This window comes from Acanthochromis polyacanthus, chromosome 16 (genome assembly GCF_021347895.1).
Source record: "Acanthochromis polyacanthus isolate Apoly-LR-REF ecotype Palm Island chromosome 16, KAUST_Apoly_ChrSc, whole genome shotgun sequence".
In the NCBI taxonomy this organism is placed as follows: Eukaryota; Metazoa; Chordata; class Actinopteri; family Pomacentridae; genus Acanthochromis; species Acanthochromis polyacanthus.
Window position 1 is genome coordinate 16,019,716 of NC_067128.1, and position 17,841 is coordinate 16,037,556.

General features: G+C 40.9%; 1 protein-coding gene across 1 annotated transcript in view; it reads right to left on the reverse strand.

Annotated features, from left to right (window-relative positions):
- galnt14 (UDP-N-acetyl-alpha-D-galactosamine:polypeptide N-acetylgalactosaminyltransferase 14 (GalNAc-T14)) overlaps window positions 1-17,841 on the reverse strand; it is a 193,635-nt gene that overhangs the window by 56,211 nt on the left and 119,583 nt on the right. The window contains 3 exon segments of the mRNA XM_022206915.2: window positions 3,858-3,925; window positions 16,350-16,366; window positions 16,368-16,449. Of these exon segments, the coding sequence (XP_022062607.1) occupies window positions 3,858-3,925; window positions 16,350-16,366; window positions 16,368-16,449 (167 nt within the window).

A 17,841-nucleotide genomic window follows, 5' to 3' on the forward strand; every position in this document is an offset into this window, starting at 1 on the left:
CTGTAATATACTTGAGCTTCACCCATTGACTGTATAAATAAGACTTCACCAAACTACCGCATCCTCTGATTTCCGGCGCTCTAGGAGCCTATTCGTTGCGCTGATTGGTTGTACACCTACCCAACTGCTGCAGAGTGATTTGATAGACAACCTTTTAGCTCGCCTCCCTCCCTGTCGAGCGTGCCAAGACCCTTGCGTCTTCAGAGCGAGGGTCTAGCGTGGCTAAGCTACGTCGGATGCCCTTCCTGGCACAACCCTCTATTTATCCGGGCTTGGGACCGGAACAATAAGACACTGGCTTGTGTCCCCTTGTGGCTACATTACCACCTTGGCTCATCTACTCCCATTATTTTTACCAGGGCTGTGAAATGTGCGGCCTGCAGGCCAAAACTGCCCACGAAATGGTCCATTTCAGCCTGCGGGATGACTTTGCAAATGGTAAGAAAATTACAGAGAAGACATTCACTGCAAATTGGAAATGTGTAAAACTGTACATTTTTTTAATGACTTCAAGACAAGTTGTTTTTATTTCATAAAGTAAAATACTAGATTGTTGAGATCCAGATACCTGTGACTGAATGTTTTGTGCCTTTGTAGACAATCTGTGATGTGGCATGTGTAAATGATCGACTGAAGCATAATATTGTTGAAATTGAACTTGTTTTTCTTAAGAAATTTCAGGTTGTTCATGGTACTTTGTAAAAAGAAAATTCATTAAATGTGAACAGACACTGCTCAAAAAAATTAAACGAACACTTTTTAATCTAAGTATTGCATCAAATCAGTGAAACATGTGGGATACTAATCTGGTCAAGTAAGTAACTGAGGGGCTTTTTAGTCAGTTTCAGCTGCTTTGGTGTTCATAAAATTAACAACAGATGCACTAGAGGGGTAACAATGAGACAACCCCCAAAACAGGAATGAGTTTACAGGCGAAGGCCACTGACATTTTTTTCCTTCCTAATATTGTCTGACTGTTTTTCACTAGTTTTGCATTTGGCTAGGGTAAGTGTCACTTCTGGTAGCATGAGGCGATACCTGGACCTACAGAGGTTCCACAGACAGTCCAACTCCTCCAGGATGGCACATCAATGTGTGCCATTGCCAGAAGGTTTGCTGTGTCTCCCAACACATTCTCAAGCGCATGGAGGAGATTCCAGGAGACAGTCAGTTAGTCTGGGAGAGCTTGACAGGGCTGTGGAAGGTCCTCAACCGATCAGCAGGACAGGTATCTGCTCCTTTGTGCAAGGAGGAACAGGATGAGCACTGCAATAGCTCTACAAAATGACCTCCAGTAGACCACTGGTGTGAATGTCTCTGATCAAACAATCAGAAAGAGATGTAATGAGAGTGGTCTGAGGGCCCAGCATCCTCTCGTGCCCGCTGTGCTCGCTGACTGGCACCGTGGAGCTCGGCTGGCAACACAGGAATTGGCAGGTCCACCACTGGTGCCCTGTGCTTTTCACAGATGAGAGCAGGTTCACCCTGAGCGCATGTGACAGACATGAAAGGGTCTGGAGAAGCCGTGGAGAACGTTATGCTGCCTGTAACATTGTTCAGCATGACCGGTTTGGTGGTGGGTCAGTGATGGTGTGGGGAGGCATATCCATGGAGGGATGCACAGACCTCTACAGGCTGGACAATGGCATTCTGACTGCCATTAGGTATCAGGATGAAATCCTTTGACCCATTGTCAGACCCTACATTGGTGCAGTGGTCCTGGATTCCTTCTGGTGCACGACAATGCCCAGTCTTATGTGGTAATAGAACTCATGCAGTTCCTGGTGGATGAAGGAACTGATACCATTAGCTGGCCCCCATGCTCACCTGACCTGAATCCAATAGAACACCTTTGGAACATTATGTTCATGTGCTGTTCCATCTGACACCATCAGGTTGCTCCTCAGACTGTCCAGGAGCTCAGTGATGCCCTGGTTCAGATCTGGGAGGAGATACCCCAGGACACCATCTGTCGTCTCATTCAGAGCTTGTCCCGGCATCGTCAGTCATGCATACAAGCACATGGAGGCCATACAAACTACTGAATACCATTTTGAGTTGCTGCCAAGGAATTTCAGCAAGATGGATTAGCCTGCCACATCAGTTTCTCACTTTGATGTTGGGGTGTCTTGAATTTAGCCCTCCTGGGGGGTTGATAATTTTCATTCCCATCAAACAATGTGGCACTTTTCATTCCTAACACATTATCCAGTCCATATCAATGCTAATATCCAGTTTGTTTTTTCCCCGTATTGAAATATGATGAATTTTCAAAATGTTCCTTTAATATTTTTGAGCGATGTATTTAGAATGTACTTTTTCCAACTTAAACAAAGGGAGAAAGTTGGAGTTGTGGTTATTTATAGGTTATTATGGTGTGATTTTACAGGTCAGGCCCTCTTGAGATCAAACTGGGCTTTATGTGGCCCCTAAACTAAAATGAAGTTTGACATCCTTGATCTTTACTGTGAAAACAACAAAATGGAATCAGATAAAATAACATAGGCCTGCATATTCACATTTTATATATAATGTATATATACACAAGTTTATACAAAGTTATTGGGGAGGCGCAGAAGATTTGTGTCCTCTGAAGGGGGGCCTGACAGAAAGAATTTGAGAACCACTGAGCTAGACAGACTCCTCTGCTGTGGAATCAGCTCCCAGTTTGGGTTCAGAGGTAGACACCATCTCTACTTTTAGGATTAGGCTTAAAACTTTCCTCTTTGATAAAGCTTATAGTTAGAGCTGGCTTGAGTGAACCTGAATCATCCCTTAGTTCTGCTGCTACAGATTTAGACTGCTGCAGTGAGCACCTCTCCTCTCCTCCAGTCCTTCTCTTTGAATTCATTTTTACACCAGCACTGCATGTCACTAACTTTGTGTATTTTCTGTCTTGTAGTTTGTTTTATGTCCTCTCAGCAGGTGTCTTTGGTTCTGGAGCTACATGTTTCTGATCTGTGGTTACTGGCCTCACCGACCTTTCCGGTGTTTATTGTTCTCTTAAGTGCAGTTTGTCTGTTTTCTGTCTGCTATCCTGTTCATTATCCGCTTAACCTTTACCCTAACCAGTCGAGGCAGATGTCCGTCTTCCCTGAGCCTGGTTCTGCCAGATGTTTTTCTGTCCTGGTAAAAGGCACGTTTTGCTCAAAGTGAATCTATGTGAAAGTTTGGTTTTGTTGGGTTTCTCTGTATGCATTTGATAAGGTCTTTACTTTTCTGTGTGACGTGGTTTGAGATGACTTGCGCCACTCAGAAGTTTGGACACACCTTCTCATTTAATGCTTTTATTTATATGTATTATTTTCTACATTGTAGATGAATACTGAAGATGAACACTTGTTTGTTTACATCATAATTTCATTTGTATTCTTTTATAGTTCTGATGTCTTCGGTATTAACCTACAATGTACAAAAATAATTAAATAAAAACCATTGAATGAGGAGGTGTGTCCTAACTTTTGACTGGTAGTGTATGTTCTGAATTGGCACAATATAAATAAAACTGACTGAATAGAATGTGGGTCTTTTCATTGATTTTTTGACACTAGTCGTTGCTTTAAGTCTGCACAACTTTTCCTGGTGTGTTGGGTATATCCCACTGGACACATCTGCAGAAGAGACAGTGTTCACACGGCTTATAGGTATCCTCTTTGACCCAGAATGGAGGTTTACGTTCGTCTCCACTTTAATCCTGAAACTGTGGATCCAGCAGCTGTGGACACATTCCTCCCTCTGATCTGTTATGTAGGTCTCATCTCTGTTATCTCTGACCTGGAAGAGACGTGGAATGCATGTCTTTGTAGCTGTGTGTGTGTGTGTGTTAATGTGTGTGTGTGTGTCCAGCTGCAGCTCACCGTCGTCACTGAAATCATCCACCAGAATGATCTCATGGATGAGGTGAACTGGAGTCCTGTTTAAAACACTGCAGAGAAAGACAAAAGAAAATGTTAGTCTCAAATTTGCACATACGGAGGTAAACACCCTAAATAAAAGGATAAATGTATATGCAATGTACAGAAAGCTGACAAATAAATGCCAACTTGCAAACACACACGGGCACACACACATTGTCTCAGGTGCTCATGAATCCATTATGTACGCACTGCACGCCATATGAAACAACATATTGAAAATGTCAGCCCAAATTCCTGTTATGAAAATGTATGACGTGTCGCCTCTAAAAAACTATTTCATTAAAGGGGAAGATTGAAACATAAAAAATTCATAACTTTTACAGGGGGGAAATGAGAAAATGTGTTTTGTTCTGGGTGGGTTTCTGCTCCATTTTATTTCATTATTTCTAGTGTTCAGTAACCTCTGTGTTCATCATCCCCTCTGGATAAGGCTGAGGAGAGGTGGATGATGGAAAGGAGAAGAAGGAGGAAGGAAAGCAGGAAAGGAAGCGGAAAAAGCAGAGGATGAGGGAGAGAACAGGTAAGTGATTGGAATGGGAGGAAAGAAATGATGAGGTGGAGGAAAGGAGGAAGGAGTGATGAGGGAGGAAATGAAAAGAGAGTGGAATGTGAAAATGGATGAGGAGAGAAACAGAGAGAGAGTAAAACAAAGAGAAGGGAGGGAGAGAAGCAGAATAAAAGAGGGAGCAAGCGAGGAAAAGAAGGTGGAGGAAAATGAGAAAGGAAAGAGATGAAGAGAGAGATCTGATTTCCAGAGGATGGATTAAAGGGAATGAAGGAGAACAGGGAGGAGACAGAATATGATGAAAAGAGGAAGACAAAGCTGAAAGACAGGAAAGAGCAAAGAAATGAGCAGGAGGAAAATGTGGAGGGGGAAAAAATCAGAGAGGAGAGGAATGAAGAAAGAAAGGACAAACAGGGATGAACTCAAGGAGGACATGATTAAAAGGAAGGTGTACGTAGAAACAAAGTGTAAATGAATGAGATCACATGGAAAGAGTGAGAGAAAGAAACAGAAAAAAAGGGAATGAAAAAGAACAAAGCCAAAGGAAAGTACAGGAGTTGAGGAGGAAGGAAAGTATACATGGAAGAGATGAAGGAGTTGGCTAGCTGAGTGAGACTGCAGCTACAGAGTGTGGAGAAAAGTTGGGCAGCGAGCGAGGGATGAACAGAGGGGAGGTTGATAATGTAAGAGGAGGAGGTGTGGAGCGAACCTGTGGGTCTCTGAGGCACCGGACCCCATCAGGAGAAGTGATGGATGCTTGGAGGGGAGCAGGAGGGGGGAGGAGGAGAGGTTGGGCGAGATGAAAGAGAGAGGGACAATAAAGGAGGGGACAGAGAGAGAGAGAGAGTGGGAGAGGGAGAGAGATGGCAGGCTAGTAAGGGAGACGAATAACCCTGATTGTAACTCTCCCCCTCTGTCTCTCTGTGGGACTGAGGGCCGATCAGGAGAGATGGATGAACGGATTGATGGATGAGATGGAGGAGGGAGGAGGTGGGGGTGAGGAGGGTGTGGAGGAAGGGTTGGTGGGGCAATCAAATGAGTAATAGAGGGAGAGAAGGGTGGAATAAAGATGGAGGGAGAGACAAAAATCTAACAAAAATTGTGTATTTATCTCATTAGTTCGCATTAAATCCTCCAATGAAAGAATCTATCTACCTATCTATCTGTGCTACAGTGAGGCTGACAGCCATGGATGAATGGACACAAACCTCTTTTCTTTCTTTCTCTCCACCTTCTCTTCTCTCCTTCACAACCTCCCCTCACACACACACACACACACACACACACACACACACACACACACACACACACACACACACACACACACACACACACACACACACACACACACACACACACACACACACACACACACACACACACACACACACACACACACACACACACACTCTTCTCTGGTTCACAGGCCACTAGCTATGAGGCTTAACCTCCCCTCAGGCGTGCTGAGGGAGAAGCTATCTTCAGCTCACAGAAAATATTATCACCGCTGACAATACTGCAGTCGGCTGCCACAGAATAGCAGCTCTATATCTGCACCGCTCATTTCCGACACTCTATATATCAATTTTAGGGGGGAATTTTTTGAAAAATTTTCATTACCTACAGCTGCCATTTGGAGAGCGCTTTCATCCAAAGTGCCTCGAGAGCGTGCATTTTTAGAGCTCAATGTGTGGCCCTGGTGGGAATCTAACCCCACTCTCTGGCAGTGGTTGCGCTGATGCTAAATGGGTGCTGCTGCAGGACCGCCAGGGTGAGGGGCTCAATTGCCACGGGAGTTGTCCATGCTCAGCATGCGTGCACTCTGGAGCGGAGTGAGGCAGTTTTGGATGAAGGCGATAAAAGCTGCTGCCAAAACACTTAGTTTCTCGAAAGAACAAAACAAAAACAGGAGAGGTAATGCTACACGATGGTGTTGGCCATACTGAAGGTCTTCAGCTTTGGTAGCAAACCAGGAATCATGATGATGTTATCAAATGTACAAGGACACGATTGCTCATTCACTGTGAGCACCTACAAATGGTATTAAATTTGGTGAAAACTTTGAATTAGAACTACAAGCTTAATCATCAGTTGTAGATATCGGTCTTTTTCAAGTCGTACATCACTAACACAACACTTTACTAACTTTACTTTAACACAAGACAGTATTTTTTCTGTGCCCTCAGAGTTGCTAAATCATATGTTCCACCTCTCTTTGTGCACTGAAAACTCGCCGCTGTGTCTCCATGAAGGCAGCAGATGTCTTTTCTGAACATGTGACTCAGCTTCAAAACCTCTATTACAGGTTTCAGATTGTCTTGCGTCTCTGCTGCCCACTATTTATGGATTTTATTTACACCTGAGAAGAGATGCTTTCAACCCTTTGGAGCTACATTTCTTCTGCTCAGTTGGTTACTGTAAAAACACACTGCCAGATCTGTCCTTCAAGTGAATGGGCTATTTGTTGTACAGATGGAAGGTTCTTTTCCACCACCTCCATTTTCTACAGGTGATGAGTCAGATTAGTTTCGACTATTTATGTGCTACTTGACGTTGGGTAAATTTTGTTACCCTTTTACCCTCTCTCAAGCGCTCCCCTTTTCCATCTTCCTCAGCCCGGTTCCCTTTTTCTTCCCCTCTCTCTCTGCCTGATTGGTTAGCTGACAGCCGGCTCTTCCATCCTCTACCTTGCTGGAGTAATTCATCACTCGTTTCTCTCCACCTCTGCATCCACCACTCTTTCCATTCATCCATTTTCTGCAACCCTTCTCCAACCTATTTCTCTATTGAGACATCTGACAGCAATGGAAAAATTTCACTGCAAAATTAGATGACCACCGTCTGAAAAATAAAAATACTCTATTTATTGTTGAATGTTGTTCAGATGAAGCTATTTTCTAAATCAACGTATTATTAAGCAGGAGACGTTAAGTCCTAAGAACACAGACTTTCTTTTCAAAAGTGTAAACGTCACCGTTTTCACTGCATCTTAAATCTGTCTTGCTCTGATAGAAAGCCTTTCCCAGCAGATCTGTGGAAACTGTTCTTGGAAAGAAATCCTGATTCAGCCACTCAATGTTCTGTTCTGTCTAACCACCAGTGATGCATTATGCTATATATCTGCACCCTGTAAATACTGTCTCATCACTGCTGATCTACGGAGCCATGCGTCTACATTTATCAGCCTCAGTCTGGAATCAAAGGGCTACTTTGTCCACGATAAATATGGTCTTGTCCCTGTTAATCTGCAAAGATCTATATCTGTATTCACTAATTACTTTTTCATGACTGTTTATTTAGTAAATGTTGTTTGTATAACTCATCAGTGTTGATCTAATGGAATAAAAATTACAGATGATCTGTAATGCTTCATATCAGTATCCCGTAAATACCGACTATTCCTGATAATTAAGCTGATAGACGGTGGAAGAAATGCATGTATGTAGAAAATACTATCTGATCAAGAATGTTAAATGCTATCTGATTGACATATAAAACAACATTATGTCCAAGATTTTTGCAAGATCTGAAACTTGAACCCACAGATAAAGATTTAGAAAGGAGTGGTGAGAGGCAGACAACAGAGTGGTACGAAGGCCTTTTTAAAGCAGTGAACTCGCCATAAAGAGCTCAAACTATAAATCTACGTCTTCCTAATAAATCCTGAGTGATCAGTTGTAGAGGAAGCGATCAGGAGTCTTTACTGTGCGTTTTTTAGGTCTACTGAATCTGAAAGTGCTGAGCTGGTGCTGATCTGGAAGTGGCATTTCTACACTCCCAGTAACTGCTGGCTGAGCAGAGCAAGATGGTTGCTTGGCTGGACTACAGACTGACTGATGGACCAAGCGGGTAATTAGATGGCTAACTGAGGGTTATTTTCAAGCCATTTTCAAGCCTGACCTCATCTCAGACTGATTATAGTATGGAAAAAAATCCAATCAAGACATGGTTTCTGGATTTTTAAACTTTTTTTGCCTTGCAAAACACAATTTAATTTTGATTATGCTATAGAAGGAACAAAAGTCTCTTCAAACATTTTGCCCCCAGTAAAGTAATGCTTGGAATAGTGTAATTTTAAACTGATTTTTGCCATGGCAGCTGTTGATAATTGTAAATGCCTTAAGAAACAGTCTAGTTATACACAAATCATTTGGAGATGTAAGACCAGTAGAAAATAGCATCAGTTAAAAGAGAAGTACCTACATAGTTCAACCACAAATGTATTTAAATGCACAATATTTCACTTCTAGTTGGCTCTTCATCAGGTCAAAATGTTTGGAAATAGTGACAATTCACTCTCTCTTATACATCCAATACCTTTCAAATGCTTGAGGTAACTTAGAAATCTCCTTATCTTTGAAGGAAAAGGAAAAGGAAAGCATTTTTAATGTAAATAACATTAAATGAATCAGAAATACAGCCTAGACATTGTTACTGAGGTAAATGACATTTCCAGCAACCATCACTCCTGTGTTCTAATGCTACAGTGTGTTAGCTAATTGTGTTGAAAGGCTAACTGATGAATAGAAAACTCTTGTGTAATTATGCTAGCACATGAATGAAAGTGCGAGTTTTCATGATAAACATGAAATTGTCTGGGTGGCCCAAAACTTTTGAACGGTAGTGAGAATATAGTCCTATACACTATCTGTCAAAAGTTTGACAAACCTTCTCATTCATTGGTTTTTATTTAATTATTTTCTACATTGTAGATTAATACTGAAGACATCAAAACTATAAAAGAATTCATATGGAATTATGTTGTAAACAAAAAAGAGTGAGAAAGTGTGAAGTCCAAAACGTTTGCATGGTAGTGTATATAGCCCTATACATATATACATACTGTAAATATCTATGTAATAGGTGCTGTTAATCATCCAACTCAACCAAGACAATTAACCTACAGTAGTGGAACTACAGTAACACTAAGCAGTTTTCCACTGCAGGAGCATGTGAGTCGTTTTCTGGTAGTCCAAACCTGTGTGCAACTGCAAAATCAGCCTCTGAAAAACCTCACTCAGGGACATTTTCGACAAGAAATAGCATCTACTCCAGAGTAGGTACCTCTAAACAGCCCTAACAAAACTGCTGTGTGGAGCTCGATGCTAACTGGTTAAATCCGAAGAAGACCATACTGATTGGTTAAATTCAGTCAAGACAGAGAGACTGATGAATTATTTGTGCTTTCTTCCACTTGTATTGACTTCCTGCAGTAGAAAGATGCCAAACACTACATTAAAAAATCTTAAAAATCTTAAATATATGCACAATAGTTATGCTTTAATGTTGTGAATAGAGAGGACTGACTAGCCTGAGCTCAAGGCCTGCATATGTCATGAAAATAACTTTTAATTAACACATAGTCATGAAATAAACAACGAACAATTGACTTGTGTGCAGCTTTGTTAATTAAATTTCCTAAATGACAAAGCATTTCAAAAATGGGCCTCCCTCCAAAATAGCTAGGCTGACAGGAGGACGCTTCCTTGCTTTAAAATAGACAGAATTTTATACAAATCTGTTGGTCATGAGGATAATGGAAAACATTCCAGGGCTACGGTAATGTATTTCCTTTCCTGGTGCATCCTGAACTAAAACTCCATTTCATGTGGTTTACACGTGAAAACAGCATGTAAATGGCAGAAGAGGGAGATTTACTGATATTCCCCAATATGTGCAGGCTGCCTGGCACATGGAGGCTGAACATCATTGTCGTTTGTGTGTTATTATGCTTCGAGTGCCCTCACATAGAGAGAAAAAATGAACCACAATCAGCGGTTAATGAATGCATGAAAACAAAAACAAATGATAAGTGCAGGCTAGATATCAAAACAAACATCACACTCAGACATTTAATTAACCCTTTTCTCTAGTCGATTAACATTCAGCGTGTCTGCACTGGCTTGGCTGTGGATGTAAAATGAGTTTAAACAAGATCATAAACAGGGAAATGCATTAGGCTGGATATATATTTTATATTTCTCCATCTGTAACATCTTGTGCTGCCAGTGTTTGTGATGTAAATCTCTCTTGTGGGATTAGATGTTTTTTCTGTCATTATTCTGGCATTAATGAGTCAAAATTCTTAACATAGCAGCTTTGATCTCATAATTTCTGTCACGTTGGAGGAGATTTTTCTTTAGCGTTCCCATTTCCTATTGATGCTCCTGTGGCTCCACTGTAAATAATGAAACCCTCACAGCTCAGGAGGCTGTTTTACATGAACACACACACACAGAGCCAAGACAAACTAAACCCATTAAAACCAAATATGTCCTCAAAAGCTCCACATCTCTTGCCTCTCTCATTCTCCGTCTGTCTCTCTCTTGTGGCCTGCTTATCTCTTGCCCAGTGGAGACAGAGAAGATGGGATCAATTTTCGGATCAGACCTTGATTAAATATCGACAAGGCCCGGCTCTCCCTCAGAAAGCAATGCTTTGATCACGAGATGAAAAGCTTTCAAAGTGCCCATCATTGTCTCAGAAATCAAACTTATTAAAGTTCCGCCTGCATGCTGCCGAGCCCCAAAGCATACAAAACTCCAAAATTATACCCCTTTATAATGTAATTGTAGCCATTCAATACATTTTCAGTGTTTTCAGAGTCTGTGGAGCAAAACCGTGATCGCAGATAGTAAAAAGAAAATTTATCTCTATTATCTGGCTATTCAAGTTGTTTTTTCTTAGCTTGATACTGACGCTTGAAATTAGACTGCAATTTTTTTGCTGTCTTTCAAACCCTCTTAAAAATGATTTGTGAAACACTTATACTTAGTTAACTGTTCGGAGAGGATCCAGTTTAGATGAAAGAAAGCCAACGATATATTTCAAAATATTCATAATGAAGATGACACCTTTTTTCATCTCAGTACTTCACATCATCACTGTTACCCACAATGCTGCTACTGATGCTGCTATAGTAGAGTATATGATAGCAGGTTACGCACGCTGCAAGCCATTCCTTCCTTCTGTTCTTGGGACAGTTCAAAAGATATTTGGCATTGATGCGTTCGTGCTTGTAGAAATGCCGGCAAGATGTGAGACTTGGGAGCTGCAGCAACCACATGGAGGTTTGTAACTCGACCAAGCAGGACCAGAAGGTATCAACATGTTCAGGCCAAGTTGAGCACAATTTTCCAGTGAATGCTGCAGGTTCAGCTATAAAATATAAATATTGCTATCGAACCTTAAATTCTCCTATGACTCTCATTAAAGCAAAAATATGGATTCCAGGCTTTGGGCCCATACTGAACTCTCGAGCAACCGTTTAATTGCAAAATCAGCCAAGAGTACGTTTCCTTTCAGTGATGTCCATGTGTGCTTATTTGCAGTTTTTCACCAACATGCTGTTCTGAGACACATAAACAGGGCTTCAGACGAACTTTTTACACATCTGCACCGGTACAACTAACTTTTCACATATTGGTCATTTGACACTTTTTATGTAAAGGAACATATAGTCAAATAAATGCTGTGGACATTTCATCTCTTTTGGATGTTGTCAGAGTCCTGCATGCTGTCTAACATGCCAAAATACATTATTTTTTTATTATTAGACCTATATGCTATCAAAACGTTACATATGTATTTTTGTGATTTAGACAGTGCATAGGAGTCTTATTGAAATGTTTAGACATTCCTGTCCCTCTGCCTCATTAAATGGATGCAAGAAGAGTTTCATGATGCTATCACTCCTGACACTGATATTTCATTTGGGACCTCCTTTTTATCTCTCAGTAGGGTCAGTAGACCATTTTAGACTCCATGTAATGTAGTTCTGTTTTCATCTCAGTTAAATACAGCTGCGATTCTGCACTGCAGAAGAACAAAACTTCACATTTGGACATTGGAGGGATCATTTTGAGTCACATTTTGGGTCATCATTACTGTTAAATATGTCATTTTAAAAAAAGAGTCTGCTTTAATTCTCACTTTCCCTCACTACTTTTCAGTTCATGATCAATAAAGTTTCTGAACCAAAACTATTTGATTTGGTTAGGAGAAGGATCGTGGCTTGGGTTAGAATGCCCTGTCACTACGTTGACCACATGTGACATAGCTCCTGTGCTTGGGGATTTTACAAGAACTTATGATCACCAGAGGTGTTCTGTCTGTCAGTGATCAGAATGGATGATAGCACATCCACTGAGGTTTCTACAAGGCAGAGGAGGTCCTACTGGTCTATATATTTGGGAATTATCAGTAATGGCAATGGTCATGTAATGAGCTGATAACATCTGACTTGGATGTGGTTCATTACTGTCCAACACAAAAATTCTGCTTACTAGCCACAGACCTCAATTCAAATAAAAAAAAATCTAAATACACTTTATTACTCCCGAAGGAAATTGAGGCATCCAGCAAGCACATTACACTACAATACAATAAGGCAGAATGAGGTGTAAAAGGTTAGCAGATGTATAAACAATATAAAAGATAATATAAAACAACAACTACATAAAGTCGAAGTCCACCATCCCTATGGGGACAAGCCGAAGAGCCGGAAGGCTCTGGGGACAAAGGACTTCCTGTGTCTGTCTGTGGAGCATTTCAGCGACCGTAACCTGCCACTGAACATGCTCCTCTGTCCATCCAAAGTGCTGTATAAGGGATGGCTGGAGTTATCTATAATGCACAAGAGCTTGTTCAGAGAACGTTCAGCTACCGTAACCACAAAGTCCAACTTCCTCCCTACAACTTTGGTAGCCTTGTTGACCAGCTTGTCAAGTCTGTTCCTGTCCCTGGCCTAGTGCATTCGTGTTCGCAGACCAGTCCAATTTGTCATCCTGGTGTACACCAAGGTACCGATCCCTAGATGGTGACTGGAGTAGTGATGGTGCTGACGTCTGGAAGTCCACCACCATCTCCTTGGTTTTGGACACATTTAGGTCGGGCCCTGTAAGGGGTACTTCATCAGTGCAATGACTTTTGGGAAACAACTTCCATGACTCGAAATTCCCTGGCCCCTTTGTATATGTTCAAGACCTATTCTGAAAATGGTCCTTGCACAGAACTACAGCACCATGATAAAAATAAATAAATAAAGGGAAGACAAGGCAAGTTTATTTGCACAGCACCCTTCATGTTCAAGAAAATATAAAGTGCTTTACATAAAGCATTAAGAGCATTACATTACATAACAAAGTTGAACATTGTTCACTGTGATGAATTACACATCTCAGTTAAACTTCAACCAGTTGAATTTCATAATGTACAGATATAAACTGAAACTAGTGTCTGGCTGTAAGGTAGCTCATCAATCTAAAAATGGATGGTTTGCTGTGGGTCAGTAGTAATGTCAATGACACACAATTTGCAGTTAATGGGCCAAAACCTGCAAAAACCACATGGTGGTCCATTAAATATCCTTAAGCAAGGCACTAACACTTCCAGATCCATTCGACTCTGACATTGACTTTTAACCTCACTGTGGAGTTGTGCAATAAAAAGACATTCTGACCAGCAAAAAAGATATTTCAGAAACTAAATCAATTTAAAACTTTGCTTCCATAGCAACCAACTTCTATCTAAAAAAAGTGCAGTTTCAGAACACTTAAATACTCGACTAAACAGACAAGTTCCTGCACTTACTGTCTCATTACTCATAACGTCACCATGTTCTGTCTGTTGGCTGTTTTTGTTGTCAGCTGCACTGACTCACACAGAAACTGTAAATGTCAAGTGAGCCCTTGCAGCACCCTTCACTTCTCTAAGCTTTAGCAAAGTGCTTCACTCTCCTTGTGAAGACAGCGAGTGAAACACTTCTCTCAATGTAGTCTATTGCTGTGAACCTAATGCTCGAAATGGCTGCTTTAAAAGCCAAGAAAGTAGAAAAGTATGGACAAATGTTAAGATTTAAACACCGGCCGAGCCAGATTCAATCATGTCTCTCAAGCTTTATCTTTTCATTATTTACACAAATACAACTGTCAACCCCTCTTTTGTGCTGCAAAGGGCACACAACAAATGTCTTCAGGTAGATTGCCCAAAAGTAGATGATTCCTCTTTATGCGAATGTGTCTCATTCTTCTCTACATGTAGGCTTGTTTCAAATGTGCCCTTGCCTCATCTTTACTGCCAATTTGCCCTGGTGGCAACAAAAAAATCCTGTATGGTCCAATAATCTTTATCATTATCACAAAATTATCACTTAAATGGTAAAAAGGTCAGTTATTGCTCCTTTGGTTATGAAATGTAACCTCTGAGAACTAAATGAAAAATGTTTTAAGTGTAGAAAAGCTACATTTATGTGTGATAGGTGTGCTATCCCATAAAGATGTCAAGTCTACTGCAATCTACATTTCTTTTTCTTCAAGAGAAACCTGGATGAGCCTAAATGACAAAATTGTAGCATAATAACAGAACACACTATCTATTCTAATAATGCAAGCATCCATCCAATACATCTTTCTCTGCTCATCAGAGATGCTGGCCATCAGTACTTGCGCTAACGAACATGTTATTCAAATTCCAGTTACAAACAAACATTTATTCTTTGCTATAGCTACTGGCATTCAAGGGCAGTGAAATATAGAAATGTCTAAATGAAAATGCCATGAAAATATTACTCTGCTAAATGTCTTTAAGATAGAATATATTTTATCTTCAAATGTTTTAATGTCAAGCAAACAGTTTGTAGCAGCACAGAAGCTTCAGAGGATCTAGTGCACCCTGGTGAGAGCAAATGTTCCAAATTCTCAAAGTAAAAAATAAAAGCCAGTTAAACTACTTCCAGCTCCAAGTCACCACCGGCAAGAATACACACACACACACACACACATACAGAGAGTGCCAAAGCAAAAGGGAGCAGAGGGGCCCAGGGAGACAGATTGTCTTTTAATTGGTTGAAAACTGCAGAGCTTTGAGAAGGGCTGAAGGGGAGGACACACACACACACACACACACACACACACACACACACACACAACACACACACACACACACACACACACACACACACCACACACACACACACACACACACACACACACACACACACACACACACACACACACACACACACACACACAATGTCCTCTGTGATAGTAAGGAGACGTAGCCAGTCCCTGCTGACTGACTGGTATAATGAGCTGAACTCGGGCCAAAACCTGGAGGTGTGTGTGTGTGTGTGTGTGTGTGTGTGTGTGTGTGTATTTGTTTGTGCTGTATTCGTGTGCGGCGGCGTGCTGATACTATCGAACTGAAAGACAGAACTACGGTTCAAAGATTGAGGGTCAGAGGAGTGTAAATGTGTGCGTGTGTGTGTTTATGGAGGTTTTCTCCTGCTGTACCATCAGTGGATCTGTGCTGTAAGTTTTGGCAGTTGAACGTTTGTTTGCTCATCAGCCAACATTGAAAGTAGCTTTAACCCCTAAAAACTTCTCTAAAGCTACACATTGAGAGGTATTTGTCCAAGAAAATAATCCCTTTCTGTCTTGAAATGGCTGAGATACAATTCTGCACTGTTGCTTGCTTTACAATTTGCAGTTCCCTGTCTCTCGCCACTTGATACAGCTCGAGCACACCAGCTCACCTATGACTCTGCTCAAACACTGTAAACTACACAAAGATACACAATGGCATGCTGTAATACTGGACTTTGTCTGAAGCCAGTAAACTGCAACTTTAGGGATGAAAATGTTCTGTCATGGTGTCAGCTACTTAATTTACTTAAGATATGTCTTCCAGTATATAAACACACCACATGCACAGCACGGGGGTCTTTAAAATTGGACCAATACAGGTTGTTAAAGTTTTAAACTCACCAAGAGAAATTTTAAAAAATAAGAGCTAACATTGTGCCTGAATTCAGTTCAACTGAAATGTTGGAAAGTAATGAAAGCCTGCTATGAAATATGACAATCAGGTGATCAAACATCCAACTAACCACAATAAAAATAAATATATTATGAATAAGTGTCTGATACCTCTTGATGGTGCGCAGGCAGGGTAGATCTGGCCTCATTGTGGAAGGTGATGATGATGGAGGTTGGAGGAAGATCAGAGTCATACTGAAGAACGGTGCACCTACAGAGAGAGAGAGAGAGAGAGAGAGAGACAGAGAGCATTATCAAACATGTGATCCATGCAGTGAAACTCATGTCTCGTGTTAGGAATATACTCAAAGACAAAAAAAGAAACAGTAATAAATGGTTTAGAAATGTCAGTCCGCATTTCAAATGAGAATATATTTGTTATGGTGATACCGCATGAGAAGATATTAACAGCTATATGATGTGGAACATTCTCCTGTCATAAACATGACAAATTACACCTTAACACCACCAATGTTTAATACATCTTAAATATTCCAGCTGTTATCACTTGTGTTATAAAGTGATCAGAATGAAATTATTTATCTGTCTAAGTGGGATAACTGTACTTCATGAGATACCTACTGCTCTGTCTAACACACATGCACACCCACACACACCACCCACACACAAGCACAGAGTGGTCAGAGCAGACCTGTTGAAAATGAATTATAGATGACCACCATGAGGCTCATTAAAATACACCACATAACAGCATTTGTGTCTGTGCTGCCTTCGCCAGGTCAGCAGTCTTTTCTTCTAAAAGAACACACACACACATGTGCACACACACATTCGCACGTATAATGAGATGCCTGGCCTTTACCCATCAGACTGATGGATTGGTGACATTTTCAACAGGAAACAGTCTGCGTGGTCGGTTCTGGCCTTCATTTTAAAAGCTCGGGCTCACCTTTTTAAAAATATGTGTGTGTCCGTGTAAAACTCAACACAACGCACCATTACCCAGCTTAACGTGTGGTTCTCTGTTTACCTAATCGAATTCCATAATGTGTTCATTATTTTTTTAATTTTTTTTCTTTACTGGAGGCATACAGGCTGGAATATTTAGCTAAAAACGTTGTGCATAAGGAATAAAGATTGGTTTGAGTTTCCCCATTTTCTTTCAAATTGTCAGCTGCCAGTGTTATACCGGTGTTGTGAACGAACACGTAAAGAGCAGCCGTGCATAAGCAATGTGCTCATGTTTCTAGTGAATGTTTAACTGAATGTATTCGTTTCCACTGAAGCAAAAACTCAAGGACTGAGTTTCATGGCACCCCAGGACTGACGATACGCAGTATGCTTCTGGTTTGGCTGGTGTAAATAGCAACTCAGACAATGTAGGGTCAGATACTGATGAAGTCACTTCATATGAATCTTTACAGGAGTTGCATAAAAGAGTCACACCCTTCGAAAGGCAATTAAGTTAAAACAACACATCCAGTAGAAGCATCCAAGCAGTTCTGTAAAATATCTGCAAGTGGTCACAAGAAATCATTAAGAAATAGTTAGGCCAACACATGCAAAGTTCCCCAATTTCAATCAAACTCTTTTTTTCGAAAGATAGGTTACAAGAATTTTTTCTTGGAATTATACATGACTA